This window comes from Dermochelys coriacea, chromosome 1, assembly GCF_009764565.3.
Source record: "Dermochelys coriacea isolate rDerCor1 chromosome 1, rDerCor1.pri.v4, whole genome shotgun sequence".
NCBI lineage: Eukaryota > Metazoa > Chordata > Testudines > Dermochelyidae > Dermochelys > Dermochelys coriacea.
Window position 1 is genome coordinate 82,487,547 of NC_050068.2, and position 15,342 is coordinate 82,502,888.

The following is a 15,342-nucleotide window of genomic DNA, read 5'->3' on the forward strand; positions in this document are numbered from 1 at the left end:
GAGGTTTAGGTTGGATATTAGGAAAAACTTTTTTACTAGGAGGGTGGTAAAGCATTGGAATGGGTTATCTAGGGCGGTGGTGGAATCTCCTTCCTTAGAGGTTTTTAAGGTTAGGCTTGAAAAAGTCCTGGCTAGGATGATTTAGTTGGGGATTGGTCCTGCTTTGAGCAGGGGGTTGGACTAGATGACCTCCTGAGGTCCCTTCCAACCCTCATATTCTATGAACCTTCTCTAAGCAGTGCCTGCTGAAGCACACACACACCCCTCCCCCACTTCTATCCCGCCCCTCGGTGTCTCTGATCATTAAGATGGTGAGGCCACATAAGGTGCATTCAGCCCTTTACTGCCACAGTTCTTCACCACCAAACCAGACAAACATAACAGGACTCTGAGGATATGTCTACACTGCAACATAAGCCCAGAGTTCAAACTCAGGCTCAAGCCTAGCCTTTTTATCTACACACAAACTGTGCTAATCCAGGGCTCGGACCCAAGGTTGCAAGACTCCATGAGGGTGGAGTGGTTGAGCCTCAGTCAAACCGAGTCCCAGGGTTCAAGTCCTACTACTTTGCAGTGTAGACAAAGACCCACTGGATTCACGCTATGACAGTCTGCCTAAAACATCCCACAATCCCACGGGCCAACTTTATTTGTCCTTTGGACAGTCAAGTTTGGTGGATAGTCAAGTCTTCTCACGCTGAATCACAAACAAAAGGCTAGAGCAGCCACCTTTTTGGAGGGTACTAGGAAGTCTTGGATATGGCTGGCTGACCTTGGGTCCCCATAATGTAGTGCAGAGGCGGGAGCCCCAGGTTGGGACCCAGAGTTCAACATTCCCTAACCTGGGATTACAAACGAGTGTAGAACAGTCAAACCCTAAAACAACAAATCCAGGATCTACTAACTCTAATTCTACTAACCTTGGGCTTACATTGCAGTGTAGACATACCCTGAAAAAGAGGGAAGGTGGGCAAGAATTGTGAATAAGCAGACTCATCTCATAGAAGTCTGGTAACAAGTAACCAACCTTCATTTCTTTTTGAATGGCTCTGCATATTATTACTTAGCAGTAGCTTAACAAGTAATGCTGAAAAATCCTAGACATAGGAATGGAGTCTTAATCAAACAACGATTGCAACACTGCTCTGCCAAATTTGGCATGTGCTCCAGAAGAAAGATTCAGCATGTTTAAGTGAAAGTGTGCATTGACTTCCAAGTAGCAGCCTTACAAATTTCCCTAATAAGATGATGTCTGAGTGAAGCAAAAAGATATTGTTACAGCTCTAGCAGAATGAGACTGCACAGAGGGATCAGGAATTTCAAGTAACTCATAACACTGCACAATGCATTGTTTAACTTATCTGGAAACCCAACTGAGTGGACAAACTATGACCCATATGATCATTTGCATAAGAAACGATCTAGATGGCCTCTTAACACTTTTAGGTCTATCTAAATAACATGTAAGAGCCCATGTAGCATATAAAGCATGTAACAGACTCCCATTTATTAGCATGAGGTTTCAGAAAGAAACCGTCTATTGAAATGGATCTCGGACACTTCCATAAAAATCTGGGAGCAAGTTTAAGAACTGCCCTATCTTTGTGAAAATTTGTAAATGGCAGCTTAACTATCAGGGCATGCAACTCCACTCGCCTTCTGGCTGTGATATCAGTGATGAAGACCATGTTAGTAGATAAGCATAATAAAGAACACTTCGTCATGGTTCGAAGAATGACCTCATAGGCATAGATGGACAAGGAGTAATGGTCTCAAGTTGCAGTGGGGGAGGTTTAGGTTGGATATTAGGAAAAACTTTTTCAGTAGGAGGGTGGTGAAGCACTGGAATGTGTTACCTAGGGAGGTGGTGGACTCTCCTACCTTATAAGTTTTTAAGGTCAGGCTTGACAAAGCCCTGGCTGGGATGATTTAGTTGGGGATTGGTCCTGCTTTGAGCAGGGGGTTGGACTAAATGACCTCCTGAAGTCCCTTCCAACCCTGATATTCTATGATTCTATTGTCTCGGCCAAGCTGGAGCAATCAATGTAATTTTTTCTCTGTCCTGTCTAATCTTCACTACTTTCTGAATCAATGGAAAGGAAAGAAAAGTATACAGAAGACCCTTTCCCCAATGTAGAAGGAAGGCTTTTTGTTGATTTCTGTCACAAACAAGTCTATTTCAGGTTGATCCTAATGGGAAAAGATGTCATGACAACCTGATCCTTCAGGGACTGTTGTGAATCTGACAGCTGTCCCTGTGGAGATGATCTGCTAGCACACAGACTTCCCCTGCTAAATGTGGGGCTACTGGATAGTGCTCGTGACAAATGCATCAATCCTATAACTTAACTGCTTCAGCACATAACTGAAGTGAGTGAGCTCCCTCTTGTTCAGTCATGTATGACAAAGCAGTTGTATTGTCCATTGCTACCTAGACTACCTTCCCTTGTACATGAAGAAGGAATGAGTTGAGAGATGAATGGCTCTTAATTCCAATATGTTGATGTGCAAACTTTTCTCTTGAAAAAACAGAGTGCCCTTGGATTGTACACTGAGCTATATATGGGCTCCCCCATCCAATGCTGGAAGCATCTGACGTTATTGTCAATGAAATCGAAGGAGGACTAAACACAGCACCTCCGAAAAGACTTGCTCCTCCATCATCTTCTGGTACTGACAGGCTTGAATTTAGGAAACCACTTGTTCCAGTTTTAAAAACCTGTCTTCTGGAAGAAAAGCTTTTCCTGCTACTGAGGCGTTGTCTACACTAGAAAATTGGGTCAGTATAAGGTCACTCGAGGTGTGAAAAATCCACAATGACAGAGTTAAACCAACCAAAACTTTGTCAGACAGCTCTAGGTCAACGGGAGAATTCCCCCATTGATCCAGCCACCGCCTCTCGGGAAGGCAGATTACCTAAGCCAGAGCTGCACCACTGCAGTATATTAAGTGTAGACAAACTCCGAATCCAGTATGGAACCTATAAATCAGCTTCCTTCAGTTGATAAGTTGGGCTAGTCTGTGTCTGAACCACAGAGAAGAATGATCCTCACTGACTGATCAACAACTCTTGATCCTCATATAAAATCTGAGGCATGGTGTTAGCTGAAGACGAAGAAAAGGGATCTGGTTGCCTCATCTTAGGTCTAGATTTGGAAGACCTTCTTATGCTCAGTCTCAAACGAAGACTGGGATTGCTGCTGCTGACACCTCTGGCTACATGCAAAATAAGAATGACGACTGTGGGTAATACTGTCTCTAGTTTCTAAATGAAGTAGTTGTCTCTTCCTGATCGTGACCCAGAGTGCGAACACTAGATCTAGTCTCCTTCAATTTTTCCAAAAGGTCATCTGTCTCAGGTACTGAGTACACAAGTGTTGTTGCAGCCATGTTGGTCTCAGAACTTTAGAAAGACAAGGTGGGTGAGGGAATATCTTTTATTGGAGAGAGAGAGAGAGAGAGAGAGAGAGAGAGGCTTTCAAGCTTACACGCTCTTCTTCAGATCCGATGTAGATACCTCACCCACCATAAGCTCTGCTTCAGAGCAGTTAGCTTATAGCACTGAAAATAAATGCAACTTTTAATAGTGTGTAACTTCTAAAGTCGTTTAATATCCTTCATTTTGTACTCTAAAGATTTTCTTTTAAAAATATTGTGAAATATAAAAATCAGCACCTTGCTCCGTAGAGCAGCCCCATTCTGCAACATTAATGTGACATCTGCATAGTTCATGAACAGAAACTTCATGAGATTTAAATGATCTTTCCTCTTCATCTAAGTGCATTATGCTTAATGCTCACCTTATTTGGTGTTACCAAACATTTAAAAAAAAAATAGCTGAAGATTCCCTTTAAATTGATAATGTATCAAAAAACATTACACGTGAAGTGCATTCTGGCAAGGTGACTGGAACAGTGTACAGAAATTGAAATATGTTGTCAAGTTAGACTTGTGCTACAGAAAGTAAAAATGAATTTGGAATAATTAGACACTGTAAACAGAGAATGGGTTGAAGAATGAAGAAACAATGAAAGAAAGTCACCTTACGGTAAGCATAAAGACAATAGGTGGTTTGGGACATACGTTCATTCCTTCCCCATAATTTTTTTCTAGTGTTGAATTCATTTGTCTCAATTGCAAAAATACATAATTCTTAAAGGAAAAGCTTTTTAGACATCCTAGTAATTATGTTTAAGTATAGGCATATTCACCATGCCTATCTAGTTCAATTTTGAACTTGATTGTAAATTGTTGAAGTGTAAGGTCTCATTTTAGACACATTGATTTGAGGGAGGAAAAGTATCAAATGGGATAGATTAAGTATCTTTGGTTATAAAGAGGCAAAGTGACTATGAACATATGAGTTAATAGACTATTTTTCAATATACTGTCTTAAAGCTCATGGCAGCATAATACAGTAACTCCTCACTTAAAGTCGTCTCGGTTAACGTTCTTTACGTTCGAACAACGTTCGTTGTTACGTTGCTGATCAATTAGGGAACATGCTCGTTTAAAGTTGTGCAATGCTCCCTTATAACATCTTTTTGGCAGCCGTCTGCTTTGTCCACTGCTTGCAGGAAGAGCATCCCGTTGCAGCTAGCCAGTTGGCCCGGCAGCCCCCCATCAGCTCCCCACTCCCCTAAGTTCCCTGTGCAGCAGCCGCCCAAAAGGCTATCAACTGCCCACAGTTCAGCTCTCCCTCCCACCACTGCCTTGGAGCTGCTCCCAGGAGCCTCTTGCTTGCTGGGGGCGGGTCTAATGTCAGGGTGTGCCCCTCCCCCTTCTCCTGCACCTCACTTCCCCCCTGCTCTATGGAGATGGGGTGACACATGACAGGGCTCAGGACAGAGGGAGCTTCCTGGCAGCAGCTGCTGTGGTCTTGGTCTCAGCTTGCTGATTAACTTAACAAGGTAGTGTACTTAAGCGTGGTGTCAGCGTATTAAAAGGGGAAATGTGCATCTCTCTCTCACACACACACACACACACACACACACACACACACACACACAGAGTGTGTGTCTGTCTCCCCTCCCTCCATTCGTGCTGCCTTGTAGAATGTGAGACTACATTAACAACAACGAGTTAACCCGAGGGCTCAGCTAATTGCTAGTTCATCATTTAGCAGTAAGGCATTCCCTGGGAAATATCCTACCCCCTGACTCCACCTCCTCAACCAAGCTTCACAATCATCATCGCTGTGTACAGTATTAAATTGTTTATTTAAAACTTGTACTGTGTATCTGTGTGTAGTCTTTTGTCTAGCAAAAAACAAATTTCCCTGGAACCTAACCCCCTGCCCCCATTTACATTAATTCTTATGGGGAAATTGGATTTGCTTAACATGATTTTGCTAAAAGTCGCATTTTTCAGGAACATAACTACAAAGTTAAGTGAGGAGTTACTATAGCTTGGACACGTATAATATGTTGAAGGATCATAAGAACTATTAAAACACGAGATGTACATCATCTGGTCCTCAGAGAGTCTCCCATTTTTATGTTGTCCCCACAGAGAATAAAGTTCAACTTCACTTGCGCTCCCCTCCCCCCGACCTTTTTTTTTTAAATACATATATACATATATATATAAAATTACATTGAGAGCTTTTGTTCTTCCAGTGGCTCTGCACATTTCCATGTATGAATATTTCTCCATACAGTGCCTGCTGGAGTGCACATGTACTCCATCCTACCGCTCCTCTTGGTGTTTGTGAATATTCTGAGGGGGAGGCTATATGAGCAGCACTGTGCCCTCTAGCACCTCAGTTCCTTCCAACCACGATGGAAAACAGAATTGAGCTGCCCTGGTCCTTCAGATATGGGGCATTCGAAGTGCCTTGTTAGATTTATAGTTTATAGTAGTTTATTCCTAGTACAGTTAGTATAAGATAGTGTTATAATACAGATAGTTTATACACTTATTAAGGTAGGTTCTTTTGTGTTATGGCAGAACCTCGGAAGAAAAACAACCTCAGCTTTGAGATTTGCTTGGTGCCCTGCTATTTTCTGGGTGTTAGACAAGCATGAGAGGCTTTTGAAATGTCTGTGTGAGGTACATTCACCTCTGGGTGCTCCGTTTGCCAGACTAGCTTCCTGAACATGCAAGGATAGGCAGACCAGGCTTCAGGCACTGTAGCTCAAAGAAGGTCTGGCCACTAAACAGTCCAGTTCCGGAGGTTCATCGGGACCGCAAATGAAGAGGACTATTTGGCTTCAGTAGCTTCCTTAAGTAAGGAAACCTCACAGTTGTGCAGATTGCTATCTGTGCAGAGTTCTGATCCTTTGGAGAAAGCTACCAATGCTTCAAAGGCACTGGAGAGAGCCTGTCAGAAAAGTCAAGGAACCTAAAACTATGTTGGTTCCAGCTGCATGAGAACAGAAGCAGCAGTTGTAGGAGAAGGCAGCCATTGTTAGCACTGCCAGATCCCACTTGTCAGACATATCAGACCCCTCCAAAATAGATGTTGCTACTACAGTTACAATAGTAAGCTGAAAGAAAAGAGTACTTGTGGCACCTTAGAGACTAACAAATTTATTAGAGCATAAGCTTTCGTGAGCTACAGCTGTAGCTCATGAAAGCTTATGCTCTAATAAATTTGTTAATCTCTAAGGTGCCACAAGTACTCCTTTTCTTTTTGCGAATACAGACTAACACGGCTGCTACTCTGAAAATAGTAAGCTGAAGTCTGTTTCAGGCTCTTCCAAGCCCAGTGCTGAGCGATGGAGTGTTTTCTCAGATCAGTCAGTTTCCAAGTTTGTGGAGCTGGGCCAATCCTTTGCTCCGGTTCCCAGGGCCACCATCAGATCAGAAGAGGGTAATAGTACTGGCTGATGTCCATTTTCCTCTACCTGAGAGTCCCTTAACTTTGACTGGCAGGAACTTGGCAGGGGAAGAAATTATCTTCATCAGTTCCACAATCTGCTTCATCTGTATTTAAATCTCAGTCAACAGACTAGGACTATTAGAAACTATTGCCTATTGCCATTGTGGGGTGTTGGTTCAGTACTGCCTCAGAGGAAAGAATGCAATCTACTGAATTATCTACCCACCTTCTTTGTCTTAGGGTATTACTTGTGCCCATCCAAACACACACCCTGCTTGACCCTGTTTAGCCTAGCCTTCCTTATATGAGTTGAAGTGAGTCATGAGGAAAAAAGGGAGGTTATCCATATCTGCTATGGATAATGAAGCTTGTAAACAAAAAGTCAAATACTTTGGTGAATTGAGTGTCCATAGACACTACTAAGGCAGTCAGGTATTTTCAGTTTATAAGAGATACAAGCATGAAAGTCAGAACCATTTATTACAGAAACAATGAAAAATTTTTGATACTGGCCTGGATGAAAGCAAAACTGAAAGGAAGAAACTGTGGACTTCATGCAATTTGATGACCACTGCATTTTCTGAAATGTTACTCTAGACCAGGGGTCGACAACCTTCGGCACGCAGCCCATCAGGGTAATCCGCTGGCGGGCCACAAGACATTTTGTTCATGTTGACTGTCCACAGGCACGAACCCTGGAACTCCAAGTGGCTGCAGTTCGCCGTTCCTGGCCAATGGGAGCTGCAGGAAGCCGTGGCCAGCACATCCCTGCGGCCTGCCACTTCCATTGGCTGGGAACGACGAACTGTGGCCACTAGGAGCTATGGGGGGGCCGTACCTGCAGACAGTCAACGTAAACAAAATGTCTCGTGGCCCGCCAGCAGATTACCCTGATGGGCCGCATGCCGAAGATTGCCAACCCCGTTCTAGAATTTGTCTACTTAAGATCAGCGTATATATTTCAAATACTCACGAGTGCATGGGCTAGAAGTAATACAGAAGTTCTCTTCAAGAAAAAGCTGATATTTAAGAAATGCAAAATGCTCTTAAGGAACGTTGACTAGAAATCCATTATGTATGGGAATTTATTTAAGGAAAGAGGGGACTAGTTCAATAATCATTGGAGAGAATGTAAATTAATGCAACCTGGTTAAATAAACAAGATAAATGGGAAAGATAAGCCTGTATGGTTAAGAATATGACAGGAAAAAATAGCATAAGAAGTTAGATTGTTTGAACATACAGACACCAAAATCATCCTGGTAAGGAGATAATTAGGAAATTTATAAAAGATCTACCCAGTTGGAAAAATAATTATGAACAACAGAAGACAATGAATGTAAAATTTCAGAGAATATTTCAGAAATGTATAGTATAAAGATTTTAGGAAGCATACAAAAGCAATGATCCACTAGAGCTTATGAAAGAACAGATTTGATCCAAAACCTGCCGCTACCATCCCTCCCACAAGAACCACACTGGACTGATGGCCATAACAGGACTCAAAAACAAAAGTCAGACCCTAAGGGGCTATTGGGGGGGCGGGGGAAGCTAAACAAAAAGTTAACTTCCAAGCTACGGCTTCAGTTCCAGAGAAACAAATATTCTGCATCACACCCTCTTCACTTTCAACTATGAAAAGTCAGGGAGAGTCTCACCCATTCACCAGGGTTTCACACAGTTTTGTGAATTATGTTCACAGGGAAAACACCAACATGTAGCTAGCTGGTCCCTAAACTTTTTCCCCCTTACGTTAAGGAAACCTGACCAGTATTCCCACTCGTTATGTGGATAAAAGTCTGTAGACTAGGCTTCTCTTCCCCTCAAGGAAGCCCCATCAGAGGTCCCTTTTCCAGGCAGGCAGTGGTTCTCTGGTAGCTAGTTCTTTCCAGGACTATGAGAGGTTTTTCGCTCTACCAAGGTATTCACCACATCCAAAAATCTGCTTCTTTGCTCCCAACTTGTGTTCTCCCCCAACCCCACATCACTCTCTAGACTGAAGGCCCTGATTTCCAGGCTTGATGTTTCAGCAGGAGTTGTAGAATGAAACTGACCGCAGCCCATCTATAGGACAAATAATCAATTTCCTGTCTCTGTTCCAGTGTTTGTAAAACCCCATTACACTCCCTCACTATGTAAATTGCAGATTACTTTACTTGCCTTTATTCTTTTTCTCAGAAGCGGCTAAAATTAAAATTGTTGATCTACATATCCAGACAACTCCAGATTTCACTTTCTCCTTCAAGAAGTTTCCTCAGCAGATCCCCACTAAGAAACTAGCAAGCACTGACTGCTTTCAGGAGGAAGACAGAGAACCAAGACTGAAGCATTGCTTTCCATATTAAAGCATCTGATCTGGCTTTAAGAATCAAGAAAACAATGCTTCATTAAAATATAAATTGAAATCTAAGTGGCAATTTGCAAATTTCAATTTTGGAGGCTCCAAAAAAGCAGTCTGAACTGAAGTGGCCTCACCTATCCCTTTTTCTAAACCTCAAAAAATTTCATGTTTAAGTAATGAGTACATGGGGAGACACCAATCTGATACGTAAATCTGACTTCTCCTGGAAATGGAGACAGAAATGAATTAGTATCTGTCATAAACATACAGCTAAGAGTAGCATAAAATTCCTCCTTTACCTGTAAGGGGTTAAGAAGCTCAAAAACTGGTTGGCACCTGACCAAAAGGACCAATAAAGGAAGAAGATCCTTTCAAATCTGTGGGATGAGGTTTTGTTTTGTGCTCTCTTTGTTGTTCTCTCTTTGACAGAGGAAGACCAGGGTAGGAAAAACCATCTCCTAAAACCCTACCTGAAATAAGCATCCAAGATTACAAAAATTGTAAGTAATAGCAAGGAAATGCGTTAGCTTATCTTTTGTTTTAGCTTGTGAATTTTCCCCATGCTAAGAGGAAGGTTTATTCCTGTTTTTTTGTAACTTTGAAGTTTTGCCAAGAGAGGAATCCTCTGTTTTAAATCTTAATACCCTGTAAAATTACCTTCCATCCTGATTTTACAGAGGTGCTTCTTTTACTTTTTCTTTATAATAAAGTTCTGTTTTTTAAGAATCCGATTGTTTTTTAGTGTCCTAAAAACCCAAGGGTCTGGTCTGTGCTCACCTTGTTTACCTATTTGGTTGGTATACGATTCTCAAGCCTCCCCAGGAAAGGGGTTTGGGGGGGATATTTTGGGGAAACAGGAACTCCACGTGGTCCTTTTCCTGAATCTCTGTCTAGCTCACTTGGTGGTGGCAGCAATACCATCCAAGGACAAGGAAGGATTTGTGCCTTGGGGAACTTTTTAACTTAAGCTGGTAGAAATAAGCTTAGGGGGTCTTTCCTGCAGGTCCCCCAGAATTCAGAGCGGGGAGGGAATCCTGACAGTATCAAATGAAAATAGTAGAAGTGTTGGGTACAGCTATAACTGTGAAACAGTTTAAGAACGTCTAGCCATGAGAGCTTCGATCTCAGACTACCCTAGATTAAGTTCAATTTATTTGGAAACTTGTAAAAAACCGATCTTGTGGAATCTTTGAGAGATGTTTCTTATTTCTTATAACTAGAAAACTACCATAAGCTGATTCTGTGATTGTATTGCTCGATAGAAAAAGGAACCACCTGATATTTAGGAAGCAGGATCTTTCTTTTATCCTCTAGGTTCCAGAAGCAATGTGTATTTGGGCATACCTACTGCTCAACAAGTTTATTGCTATCAATGGTTCTATGGCCCATGAAACAGAACACATGACTCAAGAAGGTACTTTTTATCCTTTAGATTAGTTGGATTAGATTTAAAACTGAACCAGGAAATTAAGTGGAATTAAGAAGGAAACAGAACTGTTACAACCACAGTGAAAACCGCTGCACAGCAATTGTGTAGAGCTGGAAGTACATAATGCAGAAGGAAGGGTCACGAAGTATGGATATGTGATAGTCAATTGGACTGGAGAGAGGAGATTAGGTAACAGTTTACTGACTGTTATAAGTCCTTTACGTGGAGAAAGATCATATTAATGTTAAAGAATGAGCTAGCTATTGGTCACTATGTAGGTAAAAAAATATTTACAGAAAAAAAGTACACCTTTACAGTAGGTAAAATTTAGCTCTGCACAACAAATGACTTCTGTAGGAAAGAAATTAGTCAAGTCTCAAATAGTCATTTTTAGTTCTGATTGTAAATCCACTGGATTATAAAATATCAGAATACTAAAGTACAGAAATGGGAAATATCCAAGACAAAAATACCTGAGTTTGTGGAAATGTTGAGACTGACTCAATTTGAAGGGAAAAAAGAAGTGTTGCAGCTTAAAAAAAAAATCAAAACATTGGAAAGCCAAGAAGCTTACAGGAGACTACTTAATTGTAAATCCACTGAATTATAAAATAATCTCCATTGATTGTCCTGGGCATGACCCCTGGGTTCCCCCCTTTCCCCCGCCCCCAGCACCATTGAATGAGACACTCCTGTTTTGATAAATTACTAAATGAACCATCAAAGTTTTGTTTTTTGCTGTGAAAGAGGTACAATGCTCCTGATAGGATCTGATAGAAGATTTGAACCAATAATAGGTTCACCGTGGCAGAATGGAGAAGGCAAGCTTAGTAGTAGCACAGAAAGTATACATTATGTAATCAAACTACAAATTCACGTCCCAATGTCAAGTCACAGAAAGTATATGGTACAGGAACAAAGTGGGAATCAACAGATGTTACCTACTTTTAGGAAAAAAAAATAATCTATATTCTTTCATCTTGTCAGAAAATCAAAAGAAAAAAGAACTTACTTCCTCTTCATCTGGTTCAGCTTCTTCTGTTTCAACAGCAGACATATTAATAACTGGCTTATTCCATGCCAACTTCAAATCCTGTCCTTTGAATCGAGATCCGTGAACAGCAGCCTGAAGCAAGTTAGAAAGTTCTTAGTTTCACATTTCTTTGTGAAAGGGAAATAAAATAATCAACAGTTGATCAGAGACCAAAAGTAAACAGATACTAAGCTTTTACTGGGGGGGAAAAAAGGTGATTTTTACACATTTGTAAAACAGATTTATGAGCTATTACGAACAGCTTAAAATTAAATAGATTTACTGAATATACCATTACAGTGTATAATAGTTCAGGACTTGATAATCAAATGTATTTACATAGCTGTTCAGGTAAGAGTTTACAAAAAGTAGTAGATACAGTATTAATCAAAATGCAAATAAAGAAAATAAGCTTAGCAAGCCATGGATCAATTCATGACATGGATAACATAAGGTCATGAACACCTTACTGAATTTTGATCAGTGTTTCACACCCTTGAAAGATTGACACAAATTGAAACAACACTTAATACATTTAGTTACTATAAAAACCCAAGCATCCCACAAATACAAATGATTCAGTGTAACAAAAATTAAACTTTGTGATTATAAAACTTATTCTACTGGAAAATGCTCCACTTCCTGCAAACCCTTTGTAATTGAAATGTAAAAATTTTAACTTATGGGATATTCATGCCTTTCTAAGTACCAGATGCATTAAGTGGCTGCTTTGGAAATAGTATGTTCAAATTAAAGTAACATGAACTAGCATAAATCAGCGTTAGCAACATTTCGAAATAACTGTCACGGTCACAAAAGATTTATAGTACAATCTGAAAGTACAGCATAATGTGAAATGTAGAAACAATTACATGTTCAATGACATCTGAACATGAATTGTGTGATATTAAAGTCCCCAGGTATAAATTTTAAATCTGTACATATAAATTTATGATAAATTTAAAAGATTCCATGCCTATTAAAATGCAGCTCAGGAGTTTTTGGCTCATGGTCTCATCACAATGTCACACAACTAGAATTTTTATAAGTACTTATACATGACATTTAGGTTCAGAAACAACTTGTAATCTTTTGAAGAAATTACTGCTACATAAAAATGCAACATTTTATAGCTAGGGAATCCTCCCTCTCCCTTCCAGACTAAAATGTCCACCACCATAAAACTTAAGCTTTTTTCAGCCAAAAGTAAAATATTACATTTTCTTCTGAATAAGCCCCAAAGAAAGCTTTCATGATTCAACTAGTTCTGCAACTAATCTTCATTACCAATTACTATTCTTAAAATCTGATTTACTAACAAGCACCAAACAATTTGTAATGAACATGTTTTTTGAATTATAAAACGAATCTGATTTCTTTGAAAGTTCTACATTTAGTTCTACAAGTCATACTAGAATGTGGAAGAGAAACTATGTAATAGCAAATTCCTATTTCATTACAAGTCCAAATGTCTTCTCTCCATCATTATGAAAAAATATTGCCATATGAGCTTGCAGTGAAAAAAGCTCTCTCACGACGTTAACTGAAGAGAAACTCCACCTATACAGTAAACGCAATATATACTTTGTATTGCTTACATGTAAAAATTATGTTAAAAAGAACATTAACATTGCAAAGTCAAGCACTCAAAAGTTATGAAATGCCAAAATTAAGGTTGCAAACAATTCGACTCCCTTGTGAGTATGCTTTATGATACAGTCTTTAGTTACAAGATGATGTGCTTCCCCCCCCCACAGAACACATGACTCGTTCAGAGGACAGCTTGGATGGCACTCAATACATGGATAACTATTCAATATTTACTTTTATTTGAATCAAGTGGTTGTACACATTGTTATTGTGTATAAAAACATATCAAGGTCTTTTATGAAAGCTTGTAATGTTCTGACCTTGGCGGTCATTAGGAGATATGTATACAGACTGTGGTATGAATTTATCTAATTGTGTATATATAAAGCTGTGCTCATAATCTGTGCTGCAACATTCAGTTCCACCTCACAACAGGGAGGGAAGCACACAGTACCTTTTAAACCAAGCTAAAAACAAGTGATGGGCCATTACATTAATAGGAAAACACTGAAACAACTTGCAACTGAAAAGAAAACCCCAGTCTTGAAAACTAAGGAAGGAAGGAATTTCCCCCACTATGAATCACCATAGTCTGAGAAATTTAACAACCAACCAACCACCCACCCCTGCAAACATTGTTAAAAGGAAAGGTATTTGAAGTGAAAGATATCCAGAACTGAGGGACAGTCTCAAAGGTGGGGGGCTGTCTATGAACTCTAGATTCCTCCTCAGAGCTATGGGATAAACCGGGAATCTGAGCAAAGGCAACAGGTAACTTGTCTTAAAAGGGATTCAAATGTGTAAGTGTAAAACCTAAGGTTGCGTCTATGTTTATTTTCTCCGCAACTTGCATGGTGTTTGCTTTCCTTATTATTTCATCTTTGAATCCGTGATTTTTCCACCAAACAAACCTTTTATTTATTTTTACCCCAAACAGGTCTCTGTTGTGCAAATGGTGTGTAGTGTCCCCACCTGCAAAATGAAGTAATAACTGGGGTGCAGGTTTCATTCCTTTGGGAGTGACAAACCAAAAGGGAAAGGTCAGAGTGTCTGGTACTTAAGAGCTCGGGGTAGATGAATTTGGGGAGACCTGAGACTGGAAAGGCTGTTGAAGTCATCATGCAATGAGTATTTAGGCAGGCCAAAGCCAGGATGAGACCTTTATGCTTGTAAACTGGCTACTGGTGTCAAGGTGCCGAGCCTTGAGAGCATAACATTAAGGCACACAAAGTTATACAGCAGATGGTAAGAGAACCCCTGATCCCCAAAACATCACAAATTGCATATACCAAAGGGTCCAAATCCAAGGGCAATCTTAAAGCAGGCATTTCCTAATTTTTGAGTGCTTGACTTCGCTTAAAGTTATTTTGTAGGCAATTTCCTAAATTTTTGAAAAAAAGTTAAATCCCATCACATGGAACCATATTGACACTACATGGATCATTACTCTGAGTAAGTGTGAGTTTCCTATACATTCTAACATACTTACCTGTCCTATGTATTTATATGGCCTCCATTATAGCATCTGAATGCCTCTCAATCCTTAATGCATTTATCTTCAATACCTGATAGGTAAGCATCCTGCTCAGGATGCTGTACTGGATCCACTGGAAGGCGTTCACCAGCGAGCAGAGGCTGAACATGGCCAGCACAGGCAGCCTGCGTCAGGAGAGCCGGGTGGCCACCTGCCCCATGCCCGAGCCTCGGGAATGCACCATGGCCTGCACCTCCGGGAGCGTCCCAGCATCCACTCTGGCCACAGGGCTGCCATGTGCAGCCTCCTTCCCCGGGAGGAGCCCACTGGGCTGAGGGGGCATTTCCCCCTCTTCATCTTCCTCCTCCGCCCCGTCCCCAGCCATGGCCACGCCTTCCCCGCCCAGCTTCCCGTGCCTCATGCCCGCTCGCACAGCCCTGGCCCCGCCAGCTTGCTAGGAAGGATGAAGTGAGCTGTAGCTCACAAAAGTTTATGTTCAAATAAATTTGTTAGTCTCTAAGGTGCCACAAGTCTTCCTTTTCTTTTTGCGGATATAGATTAACACGCTGCTACTCTGAAACCTAGGTAAAGAAATGTCATTCTCATTTTACATTGGGGAACTGACGCATAGACCACTTGTCCAAGGGCAAAC

The 15,342-nt window shown here is 40.8% G+C and overlaps 1 protein-coding gene across 7 annotated transcripts in view; it reads right to left on the minus strand.

Moving 5' to 3' along the window:
- RBM26 (RNA binding motif protein 26) overlaps nt 1-15,342 on the minus strand; it is a 112,130-nt gene that overhangs the window by 7,117 nt on the left and 89,671 nt on the right. For all 7 annotated transcript variants that reach the window (XR_006277774.1, XR_006277773.1, XR_006277771.1 and 4 more), the window contains one exon: nt 11,606-11,719. Coding sequence is in view for 1 of the 7 variants with exons in the window: in XM_038393981.2 (XP_038249909.1) it covers nt 11,606-11,719 (114 nt within the window). In the remaining 6 variants the exon portion in view is untranslated. The remainder of the gene's footprint in view (nt 1-11,605; nt 11,720-15,342) is intronic.